We start from the raw sequence: 14,556 nt of genomic DNA, 5'->3' as shown, positions 1-14,556 counted from the left end.
GCTGACAAATAATGTCTCTATTTGGGAGACTCAGTGTCCCCAGTCCACCTGTATTCCTGGCCTGGCAAAGGATCTGGTGTGGTGTGCACCATGGCCCCTGGCCCAGATGGCAAGAACTGTCCTGCTACTCCAGCTGAGTGGTCTGTGGGTCTCCTGATGATCTCCAGGTCCTCACAGTTCTGGTAGTCAGGCTCTTCCCGGGACGTCCACAGGTCCCCAGGCAGTCCCTCCAGCTTCAGTAGCGGGAACCAGTGGACAGATGTGTCATTAAAGGTGTCGATGTACCGGGGAGTCTGGGGTAGTGGGACCTCCTCCAGGCCTTTCAGAATCTGAGTGGAGAGGTCCAGACACAGGCATTAGGTATGCCCCACTCTTGGTTCACCTGGGACCCCACTATCCTCTTGAAAATTAGGAATGGGGACTTGTATGTGAGCACTTTTCAGTCCACGGGCAGTGGGAGTGCTGGGCTCAGCCCGAAGATGAAGGCCACTGGCAGAGCACCAGCTAGTTGTGCTCAGAAACATGCACGGACAGTGTGGCCCCCACCCTGACCCAGCTATTCTGTCAGACACCTTTGCAACGTAGGGGTAATTCTCCTGCAGAATCCTCGCCAACAACCTGCAAATAAAAACACACACAATTAGGGAGTATATGGGTGTTTTCTTTTTCAGCTTATGACAGGTAAAAATAAGATGAATTCAGAAGGGTGAGGGATGTACAGGAGGACAGCACAGGCAGCACTGGGAAGACCAGGAGCGGCTGCACACTGGAGCATGGCTGCCCAAATACCTCTGCCCCCAGAAGAGGGATGTTTGCAGATTCCTTTAAGTGCTCTAGGCTGGATGGGGAAGCCGTTCTGCCAGCAGATGGGTCTGGCGTGTGTTCCTGATGGCTCACCTCTCCTCGAGGCCTCGGAAACTGTTCCCGATGATGACCACCCTGGACAGGGCATCTGCAGACCAGTTGCTCCACAGCAAATTGTTGTATAGAGCTGTCCCACAATGTGGCATGTAGAAGACAGTGGGCTGGCCCTGGACACTGCGCTTGCCTTCCTGTGGAGTCAGCAGAATGGGTGCTAAGGAGCGTGTGCAAAGCCCAGCTCTTCTGTGGCACGGCTGGGCTGTATCAGTGTAAGTAAGCTGGGCATCTATACAGGACTCCAGGACTCATGTCCTACATTCCGGATCTTCCAGGCACCCTGCATCACTGCAGATCCTCACCACAGAGGGGACACTGTTAACTAATGGCTGTCTGGCCATCCCCCCAACTCCCCATCACCACCCCCCCCCCCCAGCCCCGCACCTCTCTCTGCAGCTTGTCAGGCACAAGCGCGCGCTGGTGTCCTATGGCTGCCTCCACAGGATCTGCCTGTGATCTTGGACACGGCCCTCTGATGGCTCTCAGAGCACATGCCAGGATGGATAAGGGTGCTTGCCGCCTAACCGGGCCAGTCCACCTGAGTGATTCCCAGAACTCAGACAGAGCCCAGACGGGACCCACAAGGCTCTACCTATGTGTGTGTGTGTCTGGTTTTTAATTTTTTTTTTTTATGTGTTTTCCATATGCATGCCTGATGCCTGCAGGGGCCAGAAGAAGGCGTCAGGTCTTCTGGAACTAGAGTTAGAGCTGACTGTGAGCCTCCACATGGGAATCTTCCTCTGACAGAGCAGTCAGTGCTTTTAAACAGCTGAGCCATCTCTCCAGGCTATGGACTCAAGGGTTTTGCAAGCCTAACACATTAGTTCATGCTGCCGATTCAAGTTTTCATGGTTTAACAGCCCAAAATGGGATTGACTGTCGGGCTCTACGCAAGCCAGCATGCCAGGGCCGGTGGGGCACTGAGTCACAGAAAGCTTGTCCACTAGCAGAGGCGGGTGGTCTAGAGGAGATGAAAGCACCTACCTCATTCTCACTGAGGACAGTCACACCGAGGGAGGTGAGAACAGAAACCTCAGTCTGACTGAACAGAGGGTCATAGACACAGCAGTGGCTTCTGGGGATCTGGAAGGGAAGCAGGATACTTCAGTTCCAGATACACATGCACCATTTGCCAGGGGTGGGAGAGGAAGACAGCTCACCTGGCACTTCTCCAAAAGGAGAAGCATAAACGCAAGCTGGACCCGAGCAGCGGGGCAGGAAGCGAAGGTCCCAAGGCCGTAGCACACACACTTCACATGGGAGGTGCTCGAGGCCAAGGGCTCCCCTAACACATTAGGAGGTGCGCTAAGGTGCAGCCTTCCAAGGGCTTCCGTTAGGGGCTGCAGTTGCTCCAGCTGTTTCCTAAGACACTTGGTGATGGTTTCTGAAAGATCATCCCCCAAATGTGGTCACATCGCATACTCTGATCCCTGGAGCCAGGACTATGAAAGAAGTGCCACAACCCTCCACACCCAGAGTGAAGCTGCCTGAGATCTGTGTCTGGCCCACTAGAGGCGGGATCCTGGACTCTACATCTCCAAACCCAAAACTGTGTTAAAAGGTTCTCATCTAAAGCCATGTGTCTGAGATGTTTGTGCTCTTGAATGCGGATGACCTCACATCACATCCTGCCCTTCCTTTTAGGTTATCATCCTAAAGGAAAGAAGTGATTTGTCTCAACACTAAGCAAACTGTTTTTGTTCACGGATGTGGCAAAGCCATCTTTGTACAGGTGCCCCAGGTGAGGAAAGGGTGTTCCAGAAACTGTAAGTTCTTGCTGGGAAGAGAACCCTTAAAACTTTTTTGGATGGTAGCTCGATGCTACCTTTAACAATCTCAACTATGGGGACTTCAGCCTACAGGTGAGGCTCAAATGAGTGATTAAAGCAGGAGCCTGTGATACAGTGTAAACATGGCCTGTCTATATCTAGGGACCATGCTGAACATACAGTACTGAGAACACATCTACACTATCAAGAAAAAAGTGGGATCTGTATACAATCTAGCCATTTTGATGACTAGTAGCATTTACTATCTTCTGTATGAGAGCCAAGCACTTCCCGCCTTACTTAATGCTCACAACTACAGTGCAGGATATATACACCACCACCTCCACCGTAGTGGGCAGTGCCAAAGACACAGCTCAGAGGAAATCAGCATGAGAACCAATCATAAGCAAGGCCGTGAAGCAAAACGTCCTTGGATGGAGAGTCCTCTGCCCACCTTCAGGCAGACCCCACCCCTCCCCTACTCACCCAGTGCTGAACTGCAGAAATCAGAGATCCGCAGGTCCTCCCTGTGGAGAAGACATGGCCTGCTTATTTCCCTTCTCTTTTGAGCCATCTTAGCCCTGAGCATGAGCCAGATGCATGGGGGATGGAGGACCCTCCAATGCAGAGCCAGCCCCTACTGATGACGTTCCCATGGCCTGGGTGTAGACTGTAAGGACCCCCATCAAGAGGCCCTGGTTGCCCAGGGATGGTCTGTTCTGTTCTGCCTCTTTGGCCCCAGCAGAGATGAAGTTCAATAAATAAATACTCGGAAGTCCTCGGACTTAGCCTTTCTGATGGGAAAGTCCTCTCAAGACTGGAAGAGTAGTGGGAGGAATAAATGAGTTACTCAGCAGGGACCCAATATACAGCTTTCCCACTATAAATAGCTCTAAAGGGAAAAAGACAAAGTCCAAGTCTGGTCTGCTCTTTATTCAAATCATCAGGTTTCCACAGCCTAGGGCAGAACAATCAACAGTGGATTTAAATATGCCAGAGGCAATGTTTAGGGAGGGGAGGAACTGCCCCCAGGAGCCCTACGTTCTTCAAGGGAAAGGAGCACCAGATACCTTGAGGTACTTTGTGTAACCTAGGTAGTCCAGGATCAGACTCTCTCTGCTCAGGAATGATGACCACTCCCCAGGAAGGGTGCTGGGAGAAGCAGGGCACTCTGGGAGATTCTAAAGCAGCTGAGGAAACAAAGTCTCTCTGGCATGTGGCTTGAGAGTTCAGGCCCCAGGCATCTTCAGCTCACTAATTTCAAGACCTTAGGGCCACACTTGCTTCCATCAGTCCCCTCAGCCGCACTGCCAGTAATTTATACTCAGAAATAACTCCTGGGCCATCACTACTTTTCGAGTGTAACTTGCCCCCCTCATCACAACCCTTCTGACCCATCTGAAATACTACCAACATTTTTAACTTAACCCTGCAAGACCACAACTAGAAAAGGCAAGAACATGACATAGCCTGTGTATGGTGGGCACTGCCTATGAGCCCTGTAAGTAGGAAGGTACAGACCAAGCTGTGGGGAGATGGATGTAAGGAAGTAGAGTCCAGAATAATGGAGAGGTGGAATCATAGGGTTTGAAGTCACCAAGGCCTGGGCCTGAAACAATGAACTTTGTGTCTCTCTTAAGAGTGCCCAGAATCCCATCAGGGCTGTGAGATATGTAGGCTGCAAAAGTCTGTGCACACAGCTGCTGCTCAGGAAAACCATTGACGCAAACGTTGACATCCGTGTTTGCTGCAACCTCCATTTTCAATCTTGATAATAACCAATGCGCTCTGTGGCCAACACCTATAATCCTAGCATTAGAAGAGGCAAAGGCGGGATCTCCTCCGGTTCCAGGGCTGCTAGGCTAGCCTAAGCTATAGTACAAGATCCTGCCTCCAAACCAGAACCGATGATTTATAGGGTAAAGGATCTTGCCACCAAGTTTGACTATCCTAACCTATGCAATGAAAAGAGTGGTCTTTTGAGCTCCACACACGTGCCGTGACACCCTCCTCCCCTGCCTAAATAAATAAAACCAAAACCAATGAACTAAAGAAAACAGTCATCACCGGGCCAACATGAACTGTACACCTCGGCTCTGGAGCTTACCAGGTGCCAGGGAGTGCTTTACAGTCACATCACACAATCCTCTGAGCATCCCTACATAATGCTGAAACCTCAAAGATGGCAGACGGGGGCACAGAATGACAAGCTGCCGTAACCGCAGCGATGGGAATGGCAGCTTTGCTGAGAGCTACAGTGCATCCCGAGGGGAACTCAGCCTTCCCCAGCGGGTTGGCACACCCACTTCCAGGTTAGGGAGGCTGAGGCTGGAGTAGCCTCTCGGCGCTGCACTTACTCGGCTTCCCGCAGGCGGCGCAGCACCGCCTCGCCATCCGCCGCCGGCTCGGCCTGGGGCCCCTCACCTCGCCGAGGCCGTCTCCCCGCCGCGCGCTTCCTCCGCGGAGCCACCGCGCTCCAAGGTTCCAGAGCCGCCGCGACCGCCGCCATGCCACTGACGTCACCAGCGCGCGCCAGAGCGGCCGCCATGCCGCCGACGTCACAGCCTCGCGTCACACCATACGTCATCGCCAAGCCCCCACAGGCGGGAGGTGGGTCCCCGCGTGATCGCGGAGACACTGGGCGCAGGTATCGGGTGCTGTCCCGTGGATCAGACGGAGCCCGGGCTCCCGGCGGGCGGGTGGGCGTGAGACCCGCGCGATCGGGCCGCAGGGTTCCGGCTCCTGACCACCGAGGGACTTCCCTCCGTCCCCGCGCGCACCGGGACCGTCCTCCTGGGTGCTGAGGTGTCCCTTCAGGGTTCCAGGGCCTCTTCAGGTCCCTACACAATCACTGACCTCTTCGGGACCTTTGAGAACTAACTGCTAGTTCTTCCGGGAATGGGAGGGGTGGGTTCCAGGGACTGAGATGCCCGTGGCACAGACGCCCTGTGTGTGCACGCTGTAAAACGAGGTGTGTGTGGCTGAGATGACAGATGTTTAGGCCTTTTCGGGTTCGTGGGGGATGCCCCTCGGGCACTTCCTCCTTTCTAAGTGAGTTTACTTACTTTTAAGAGAGGGTCCTGCTTTGTAGCCAAAGCTTGCCTGGAACTCGGCAATCTGCCTGTCTTTACTTCCCCGGCGCTGGGATAAGAAGCATGAACTACCATGCCTGGCTCCCCCCAAGAGACTTTAACGCACGGTGTTTCCACAGAGAGCAGATTGTGGCCAGCTTAGAAGACCGTGTCCCTGAAGGAATTAACCAGAAAAGTGGGTTTAGGACTATACATGAAAATGACTTAAGGCTTGTCAAGGGAAAGATTAAACCATTTTTTTGTGTTTCCTCCCAGTGTTATTCACACAGTGAAATATGACTATCAGGAGATTTCAGCCACGTGGATACTAATTTTAACGCCTGTACCACCTGTTTCTGGACAGTTCCCTCGGAGGAGTGAAGGATCAGAGTAAGTGAAGCCAAGGTTCTTTTTGGCAGAGTATTCCATGATACACTGAGTTGTCTTCTCCTGGTGGGAGTTTTAAATGGAGGGCACTCTGTCAAAGTTCTCTCTTGCACTCTGAAGGGGTGCACACATTCTGATTAGGCTCCCGGGTGCTAGTTCCTTAATTTGGGGACCATTTGATTTGTGTGGTTCCTAACCCAGTACCTTTTACACTCGTCGCCTTGTTTCCCTTCTGCAAAGCTATTTTCTGCTGAAAAAAAAAAAAAAAAGGACGGGTCTTTGAAGTATCTGCTACCCTCTCTCTTTTTATTCTGAAACACAAGCTTTGAAGGCTATTTTGAAATCAACTATTTATTGAACCTTGTGGGTCACATGCATGGTCATGGGTTTCTGAAAGAATCGATTCTTTGTTTTCCCTCAGAGCTGAGACACTGGTGTTTGTGAACTGGAAACTTTGGACCCTTTGAAGGAACTCACCGGATGGCTTTGAACTGTGTACAAAGTCAGAGATCCTGTCGGAAGCTGCCTCCACCCATCCAGTATGCTTCTCCCTGCTGTGGAGCTCCCTGAGGGGAGTTGGGACAGGTCCCAGTGTACATGGGTGCTCCTGAAAGCAGACCACAGACTATTGAGTTAACCTAGTTCACCTCTAGTCTGTTTCCTCCTGGACTTCTCAGTGATGCTTCTCAGAGATACTTCTGGAAATGAGCCTGCATAGGAGGGAAGTTGCCTTTTCGTATTGACTGAAGCGTGAACAAGAGGCAGAAACCACTTGACTTGACCACACCTGGTATCACTGGGCTGGGGCACAGTTGGGGACAGAGAAGCTCTTCTAGGAAGAATACCAGATGAGGAGGATGAAGCTATCAGGAGAGTAAATGGCCGCCCCCACTCCCCCAGAGACAAAATCAGCAGCGTGGTAAGTGTCCAGGCCCGCCTAAAGCTAATCCCAGGCTATTTGAGTAAACTGGAAGCCTTAGCCAGCTAGTCTTGCTGTTCTCCTTAGCCTCGTTAAATGTGGAAGTCATTTTTTTCTCCAGAGCATATGTGATTGAACCTTGCAAGTTTTGAGCTGGATAGAGCCCTGCAGTAGAGTGTTCGCCTAGCATGCGAGAGGCCCTGGGTTTGATCCCTAGTACAGCAAAAAATAAGCAAAACCCAGAACACCTTGCCAATCCCATCTCAGGCACTGCAGGCAGATGACTGGGAGGGTGCAACCAATCTTGATCATCGCCTGGGTGTGTCTGTCTGCGTCTGCGGAGAGGCAGGATGGCTGAGATTGAGGTTTGGCCAGTCTGGCTCTTCAGGCTGTTACACAATGTGTGCCTGAAACTTGGGTTCCCTCATTCACCCTCTGTAGCTTCGTCCTTCTTCATAACTGATTCAGCAAATGCTCCTGAGAGGCGACAGTGGCTTGGCCAGACTCAGCAGGCCTAATAATTGATTACATGAGCCATTCCAAATACCTTGAGGCATAGTGTATGCAGAGGAGGGGGGTGATTTCAGAGTGTGGGAGGGGACCGGGTGGCTGGTGGTCCACAGTGGGCTTTGGAAATTCACAAATGTTTTTTGATCACCATGTAACCTGTGGCCAGTTGCACACTGAGCCTTGGATCTTGTCAGATGATGTTGGGACATGTGTCTGTCATGAGGAAGGTGAAGCGGGCTGCTCTGGCCTGGTCTGTGTGCTCTCAGAGTCGGAGAGCACAACTGAAGCCCAGTCTCTGCATACGTCACCTCGTGCAGATGGGCGATGACTCCCTCAGAGCTAGAGTCTTCCCAAGCCAGCCCTGGCTGAGCTGTAGTCCCAGAACTTGGCAGGGAGGCAAAAGCAGGAGGCTGGGAAGTTTGAGGTCAGCCTGGGCTACAGGGAGATCTGTCTGGGTCAGCCTGGGCTATAGAGGGAGATCTGTCTGGGTCTTAAGCAAAGTACAGAAGGTGCCGGGAACTCAGAAGAAAGATTCCTTTACACTGAGGAATCCGGAAAGGAGGGAGGAAGCCAGATTAAGCTGCTGGCAAAGTTTGAGAGTTCAAGAGGGGGCTTGAGAGATGGCTCAGCAGGTAAGAGCACTGACTGCTCTTCCAGAGGTCCTAAGTTCAAATCCCAGCAACCACATGGTGGCTCATAACCATCTGTAATGGGATCCAACACCATCTTCTGGTGTGTCTGAAGACAGCTACAGGGTACTCACATCCATAAAATCAACCAGCTTACAACCATCTGTAATAGGATCTGATGCTCTCTTCAGGTATGTTTGAAGACAGCTACAATGCACTTACATATAATAAATAAAAAACACTAAAAAAAAAAAAGAGCCGGGCGGTGGTGGTGCACACCTGTAATCCCAGCACTCTGGGAGGCAGAGGCAGGCGGATTTCTGAGTTCCAGGACAGCCTGCTCTACAGAGTAAGTTCCAGGACAGCCAGGGTTACACAGAGAAACCCTGTCCCCCACCCCCCCCCAAAAAAAGTCCGAGAGGAGTTTGGTGTTTTCCTGTCATCTTTCAAAGGCTTCTGCCGGATGAACATGCCTGTTGCAGGCCCTCCACACACATCTGCTAAGGGAGTCCACGAGTCCTCAGAAGGACTGCTTCCCAGCAGCATGCTGGGGAGAAGCCCAGGGGTTCACTGTGTCACCAGAACTTGGGGACACAGCAGGAAAGCACGGCAGGCTGCATGCTGTGCTCGTGCTGCTAGGATTGAGGATTTCTAACTGCAGCCCTCAGTGGGAGATCCGGTTCCTGCAGGAGCAGCTGCCTCCTCCAGCAGATGGGCTGCCGGCTGTGCGCAGACGTATCTGCAGTGGCAGTGGCTTTATCTGCTGCTTGTGGCTGCTGGACTCTTCCTGGCAGCTGACCACCAAGCCCTCCCAGAGCCAGGAGCTAGAGAGAAAGCGTCATGAGCTTGTCATTGCCACTAGCGGGGGACCCATGGCTTCGTTCTGTTCACTTGCCAGGTGGAACTACTTTTTCCTGTATGATGGTTCCAAGGTAAAGGGGGAAGGAGACCCAACCAGAGCCGGCATCTGCTACTTCTATCCGTCCCAGGTAAGCAGGGGCTCTGGTACACATGAGCTCTTTTAAGACATGTTGGGGATGGCGCGCGGGGCCACGTGTATGCTCTGCTCTGCTCTGCTCTCTCCCCAACCCTCTTTTTACTTATCTTTTGAGTCTTGAGGCAGGTTCTCAGAGTTCTCAGCCTGTGAGGCAGCTGGGACGACAGGCCCTTCCTCTAGGCTGCACTCTTTCTGGGTCTTCATTCCCAGGCACCTTCGGCCTCCTTTTGGCTCTCTTTGCCTTAGGAGTTTGTTTGTTTGGTTTTTTGTTGTTGTTGTTTGTTTGGTTTTGTTTTTTATCTGTGTCCGGCTCCAAAGTCTTTGATCAGCTAAGTTTTAAGAAGCTTTTACTCAGGGGTCTGGATGGTTACAGATGGCTCAGTGGTTAGAGCACTGACTGCTCTGCCAGAGGTTCTGTGTTCAATCCTCAGCAACCACTTGGTGGCTCACAACCTATCTGTAATAGGATCCAACGCCATCTTCTGGTGTGTCTGAAGACAGCTACAGGGTACTCACATCCATAAAATAAATAAATGTTTTTAAAAAAAGTATCTTTGTTTTTAAAAGCAAAGCTTTTATTCAAACAGAGACTAGGGGCGATTACAAATCCCTCCTCCATGCCAGTGCTGGGGTTGGCAGCTGTGAACGCTGCAAATTCTGTGAGCCTTAAGATCCCTCTTATTGTTTTTTTTCCTAGAGAAGTTTAAAACAAGTTCTAGATATTGTGCCATTTCACCCCTTCCTCCCCCCAGTGTTTAGTGTGTCGGGGTCACACCTGATGGAGTGACCCTGAGTGACAGACCTTCTCAGTGCTGCATGCAGGTGCTGCAGCCACGGACTGGCACTGGTGCTGGCCTTTTGACATCCCTCTGCCACTATCTCCTCCCCCAGCCCCTAGTCAGGACACCCCGACCACACCCACAGCCTGCTTGTTAGTCTGTGCAGAGTCTCCCTTTCTCTGACACTCCCCACACACCAGCCACCCTGTCTTCCCCTTGTCTGCAGACCACTGAGCTGCCGTGTTAGAGTACCACGCTCTGGTTTGGGACGGTCACCTCCCCGTGGTAACATCTGCTCACAGATTTCCTTTTACCTTCCATTCGTGGCAGGCTCTAGATCCCTGAAGAAGCCCTGACTTGCCGTCTGTGTTCACTGTGGGCTTCTCCGCAGCCCATCCCCCCGGCAGCCCATCCCCCGGCAGCTGTTAGGAAGGCTCGCCTCAGCAGTCCCCAGGGCTCCAGCACACACTCTTCATGCCTGTTTTCCTTGCGTGTGGGGCAGAGTTGGAAAGAGTATTTTGCCCTGTGACCCAGGTTGCTCTTGAGTTGTGTTTTTACTTTTATGCGTGTGAGTGTTCCGTCTCCATGTGTGTGTGCCTAGAGCCCCAGGAGGGCAGAGGAGGACGCCACTTCCTGGGATTGGCAGATGCTTGCAGATGGGCATGATGGTACTGGGGAGCAAGCCCCAGTGTTCTCTGCAAGAGCAGCAAGCGCTCTGAACTGATGAGCCACCTCTCTAGTCCCTGCCCTCGAATCTTGGGTCTTCTTGTGGAAGGAGCAGGATTACAGGCGTAGAGCACCAGGCCAGTCTTTTCTAGCTTGCTCTGTCTTCAATCTGTGTCTGTAAAACTCTCCTGGTAACCCTCCCTTCTCCTCTGGACTGCTCTACTTACTCTCTCTCTCTCTCTCTCTCTCTCTCTCTCTCTCTCTCTCTCTCAACTCTACTGTTCTGTTCTCCATGGGCTCTGCTGTATTCCTGTACTGTACTCGTTTCTCCTGCATTGTCTGTATCTCCCTTAAATAGCTTCTCTTCTCTTTTCTCATGAGAGTTGGGCATAACCTGTTCTGTCAAATCTTTTCTCTGATTCGTCACTTTGTCTGCCACTCATTTAGGCATCACTTCAAATATGGGTGCTTCCTTCTACAAACTAGCTTGACCTTCATTGTTTGGGATTAAAGGTGTGTAGTAAGGATGTGTCTGTATTCTAGCCAGAGAGATTAAAGATGTGAGCTAAGGACCTGAGCTATACCCTAGCTAGAAACAGGTTCAAATACCCTGTAACATCTGCACACACAGACACACATGCATGTACACACCTACACACCTACACACCTGACTAAATGGCAAAGCAGAAGCCTGAACTAAACTTGTGGAACCTGCAATGGAAGGGAAAATTAACTTCCAAAAATGGTCCTCTGACCTCCACATAGGTGCTGCGGTGCATGTGCCCAACTCACACATGAATGCACACAGAGCTCACATGTGCGCACACACACACACACAGCTGCAGATGTAGAACAATCTGGTAAAACGTCTGATTCTCCCACAGACCTTGTTAGACCAGCAGGAACTGCTCTGTGGCCAGCTTGCTGGAGTCGTGCGCTGCCTGTGGGACCTTTCTGGCACCCCGCCCGTGCTCATCCGGCTGCGGAACCTCAAGTTTGCCATCAGGGCGGATGGGGACTACCTGTGGGTAAGTCTGAAGGCAGAGCTGGTATTGGAGCGTTGTGATGATAAGATGTGTTCCTCCCCTGACCGCAGCTGCTCTTTAGACCTTAGTGCTCTCTGGTGCAAGGGAGACCTCCACCAGGGCCTCAGTCATGTCAAGCATGCACTCTGGCCCTGAGCCACACTTAGCCCTTCTCTAGTACACCTCAGATATGCCCTGCTCTGGACATGCGTGCATGTACATGTGTTTACGTATGGATATGGAGGCCCTGTTTGTAGCATGCCTATTGTCCTTGATGAGCTGTGTTCTGTTTTGATGGTGTCTGTTCAGGGTTAGCTTCTGTGGGTGGTGCCTTCTGTAGCCCCAGAAACTATTGCCTACTATTTTGGTCTTCAATTTAAAAATAAGCTGATTGGTTTTGCTTTTAACTTTGTGTCTGTAACCCTACCTGGGTTTCTGTGCGTGGGTGGTGTGGATGGAGGTCAAGTGTGATTTTCCCCGTTTGGTTACCCAGCATCCCCGCACTCCTGCTGAGTTCCCTGAGCACCTGCTTAGGTCCTAAGTTAGGTGACCGTGAGCACTAGTGGGCTAGTGTGACTCTTGGGGTAGACAGTGTCTGTCCTGAATCCAGTCCCATACCCAGTGGCTCAGGCTAGTTTGTGAGTGTGACTGGGAGTCCTGGGTTTGGAGAGGAATGCTGGGTTGGGGGTGGGGGCAGCATCACTTGCTTAGAGCTGTCATCTACTGCCCTCCATCTCTGTGGTGCCTGTAATGGCAGCACAGTTTACTACGCAGTGTGACAGCATGGCCTCAGCAGGGTGCAGCTCACAGAGCAGGTGCAGCTCACGAGGCATGTGTGGCTCGTGGGCCATCTGCGGCTTACGGGGCAGGTGTGGCTCACGGGGCAGGTGCAGCTCGCTGCAGGTCTAGGCAGTCCCCAGGATCTGCAGGGCACGTGTGAGCTGAGCTAGGTCTTGGAGGGAGCAGGAAGGAGCACTTCAGGTCAGCCCAGGACTGGGGAGTCAGAAAGTACTTAGGGTCTGTGGAGGGTGGCCTGGGTGCAGTGGGCTAGGCTCAGGTGAAGAAGACTTTTAAACTAGTACCTCACGTCAGCACAGGCAGCAGCAGGCTCTATCATGGCGTCCTCAGGCACAGGCGTGCTGGCCTTTTCTTCGCTCCTGCTGTTAATATCTGTGTTCCCTCACTTGCTATCTCCAACCTCCCTTAAGGATTTTCCTTGGCCCAGCGTGGTAGCCATACCTTTAATCCCAGCACTTAGAAAGTAGAGGCGGATGTCTGTGAGTTCCAGGACAGCCAGGGCCACATAGTTCAGTTCCCAGCACCCACATGGTGCCTCACAACCATATGTGACTCCAGTTCCAGTGGCTCTGACACCCTTTTCTGCCTTCAAGTACTAGGTATGTACATGGTATACAGACATGCATGCAGACAGAACACCCATTCATTAAAAAATATATGACTTACACCCCCCCCCCCCACACACACACACATACACACAGTATAAAATTTAAATTTAAGATCCTGGGCTGGCAATGACTAAGTGGGGAGGGTGTGTGCCAGTAAGCCCCATGACCTAAGTTTGACCCCTAAGATCTGGACAGTAGAGAACCTACTCTTGGAAATTGTCCTCTGACCTCCACATGTGTGCTGTGACCCCCACCTTCCGAAAATGTAAATAAATAAATCTAAGTCCTCTATAGAAAACCTATAGTGTTTATCTTTACAAACGTTACTTTGCTTACTATACTGATTTCCGTCCATTCTGCAGATGCCATGGTTTCATTACTACTTATGGTTGCATTGTGTATTGTGTGTGTATATCACCCCTGATCTGCTTCTGTCTCCCAAGTGCTTAGATAATAGACTTGCACCACCACACCTGATATCACGTTCTATCAACTCCTGTTGCTGTTCATTCATTCACTCTCAAACGTGTGTGTGTGTGTGTGTGTGTGTGTGCTCATGCACATGTTCGCATGCTATGATGGGTGTGTATAGGTAAGAGGACAATTCGCTGATGTTGGTTCTCTGTCCATCATGTAGATCTCTAGGATTGAACTCGCATCCCCAGGCTTGGCAGTCTTTACCCACTGAGCCATCTTGCCCGCCAAGGTGTGTTCTTTTGTTAAGGAAGCTGCCTTCTCTGAGAGCTCTGTGCAAGCTGAGGTGGCTGTGGATGTGGTGGCTTGTTGCTGGTCCCTCTGTTCTTGGACTGATCCCCAGGTCTGCTTTTGTGGCAGCACCTTGCTGGTTTTCTGACTGCGGCTCTGCGCTGTGATTTGACATCAAGCCTTCCTGTGACAAGATTATTTTTCTGAGTTCTGTGAGGAACGTTGTTTGAATTTTAATGGGGGTTGTGCTGGCTGTGGACTGACTGCTTCGCACCACAAGTGCAGTAACCTGAGCTTGACGGCCGTCCTATATCCCCGTGCTTCTTACCGTCGGTTCCTCTGTGTTTGCGAGTTTTCTGAGTGGCGGTCTCCCTCCTCCCTAGCTGTGCTCCTCCACAAACAGAGTTTTTGTTGCTGTTTGTTTGTTTGTTTGTTTGTTTTTAAGCTATGAGGAATGGGAGTTTTCCTCCCCAATTTTTTTCCTTTCCTAGCAGATTTGTTATTGATACACAGATAAACAATTCTTTTGTATGTTGGTTTTGTGTCATGCTGGCTCAGTGGGTGTTTATCAAGTCTAACAGACTCTGCTGGAGTCTGCAGGGAGGATGGAATGGAGAACCATGCCATCTGCAAGCATGGGTGACTCGGCGTCTTTGTTCTTTATTTTCTGTTGGCTGACTTTTCCTTTCTTTCTCTTACTGCTCTAGCTAACACTCTGAGCACCAGACTGAGGGGACGTGGAGGAGTTTGCCCTCTGTCTCCTGCATCTGGCAGG

The 14,556-nt window shown here is 51.4% G+C and overlaps 2 protein-coding genes across 7 annotated transcripts in view; one reads left to right on the top strand and one right to left on the bottom strand.

Moving 5' to 3' along the window:
• Positions 1–2: 2 nt before the first annotated feature.
• Srrd (SRR1 domain containing) lies at positions 3–5,289 on the bottom strand. Its single transcript, XM_052169012.1, has 7 exons — positions 5,045–5,289; positions 3,174–3,214; positions 2,079–2,302; positions 1,903–2,001; positions 898–1,052; positions 573–618; positions 3–329 (listed from the first exon to the last, which is right to left on the bottom strand). Exons 1-7 carry the CDS (start codon positions 5,272–5,274, stop codon positions 18–20), a joined length of 1,107 nt encoding a protein of 368 aa, XP_052024972.1. The 5' UTR covers positions 5,275–5,289; the 3' UTR covers positions 3–17.
• Positions 5,255–14,556, top strand: part of Hps4 (HPS4 biogenesis of lysosomal organelles complex 3 subunit 2) — a 34,751-nt gene continuing 25,449 nt past the window's right edge. For 4 of the 6 annotated variants that reach the window (XM_052169009.1, XM_052169008.1, XM_052169005.1 and 1 more), the window contains exons 1-5: positions 5,255–5,334; positions 6,035–6,148; positions 6,567–7,064; positions 9,102–9,192; positions 11,530–11,673. In XM_052169009.1, the coding sequence (XP_052024969.1) occupies positions 7,024–7,064; positions 9,102–9,192; positions 11,530–11,673 (276 nt within the window). In that variant the 5' untranslated portion in view covers positions 5,255–5,334; positions 6,035–6,148; positions 6,567–7,023. Of the gene's footprint in view, positions 5,335–5,579; positions 5,659–5,803; positions 5,955–6,034; positions 6,149–6,566; positions 7,065–9,101; positions 9,193–11,529; positions 11,674–14,556 lie in introns of those variants that run through there. The other 2 variants (XM_052169006.1, XM_052169007.1) reach the window with 2 other exon arrangements.

The sequence above is a fragment of the Apodemus sylvaticus genome, chromosome 22, assembly GCF_947179515.1.
Source record: "Apodemus sylvaticus chromosome 22, mApoSyl1.1, whole genome shotgun sequence".
Classification (NCBI taxonomy): Eukaryota; Metazoa; Chordata; class Mammalia; order Rodentia; family Muridae; genus Apodemus; species Apodemus sylvaticus.
Note: the sequence above shows the minus strand (reverse complement) of the source record. Positions and strands in the feature narration are given on the sequence as shown.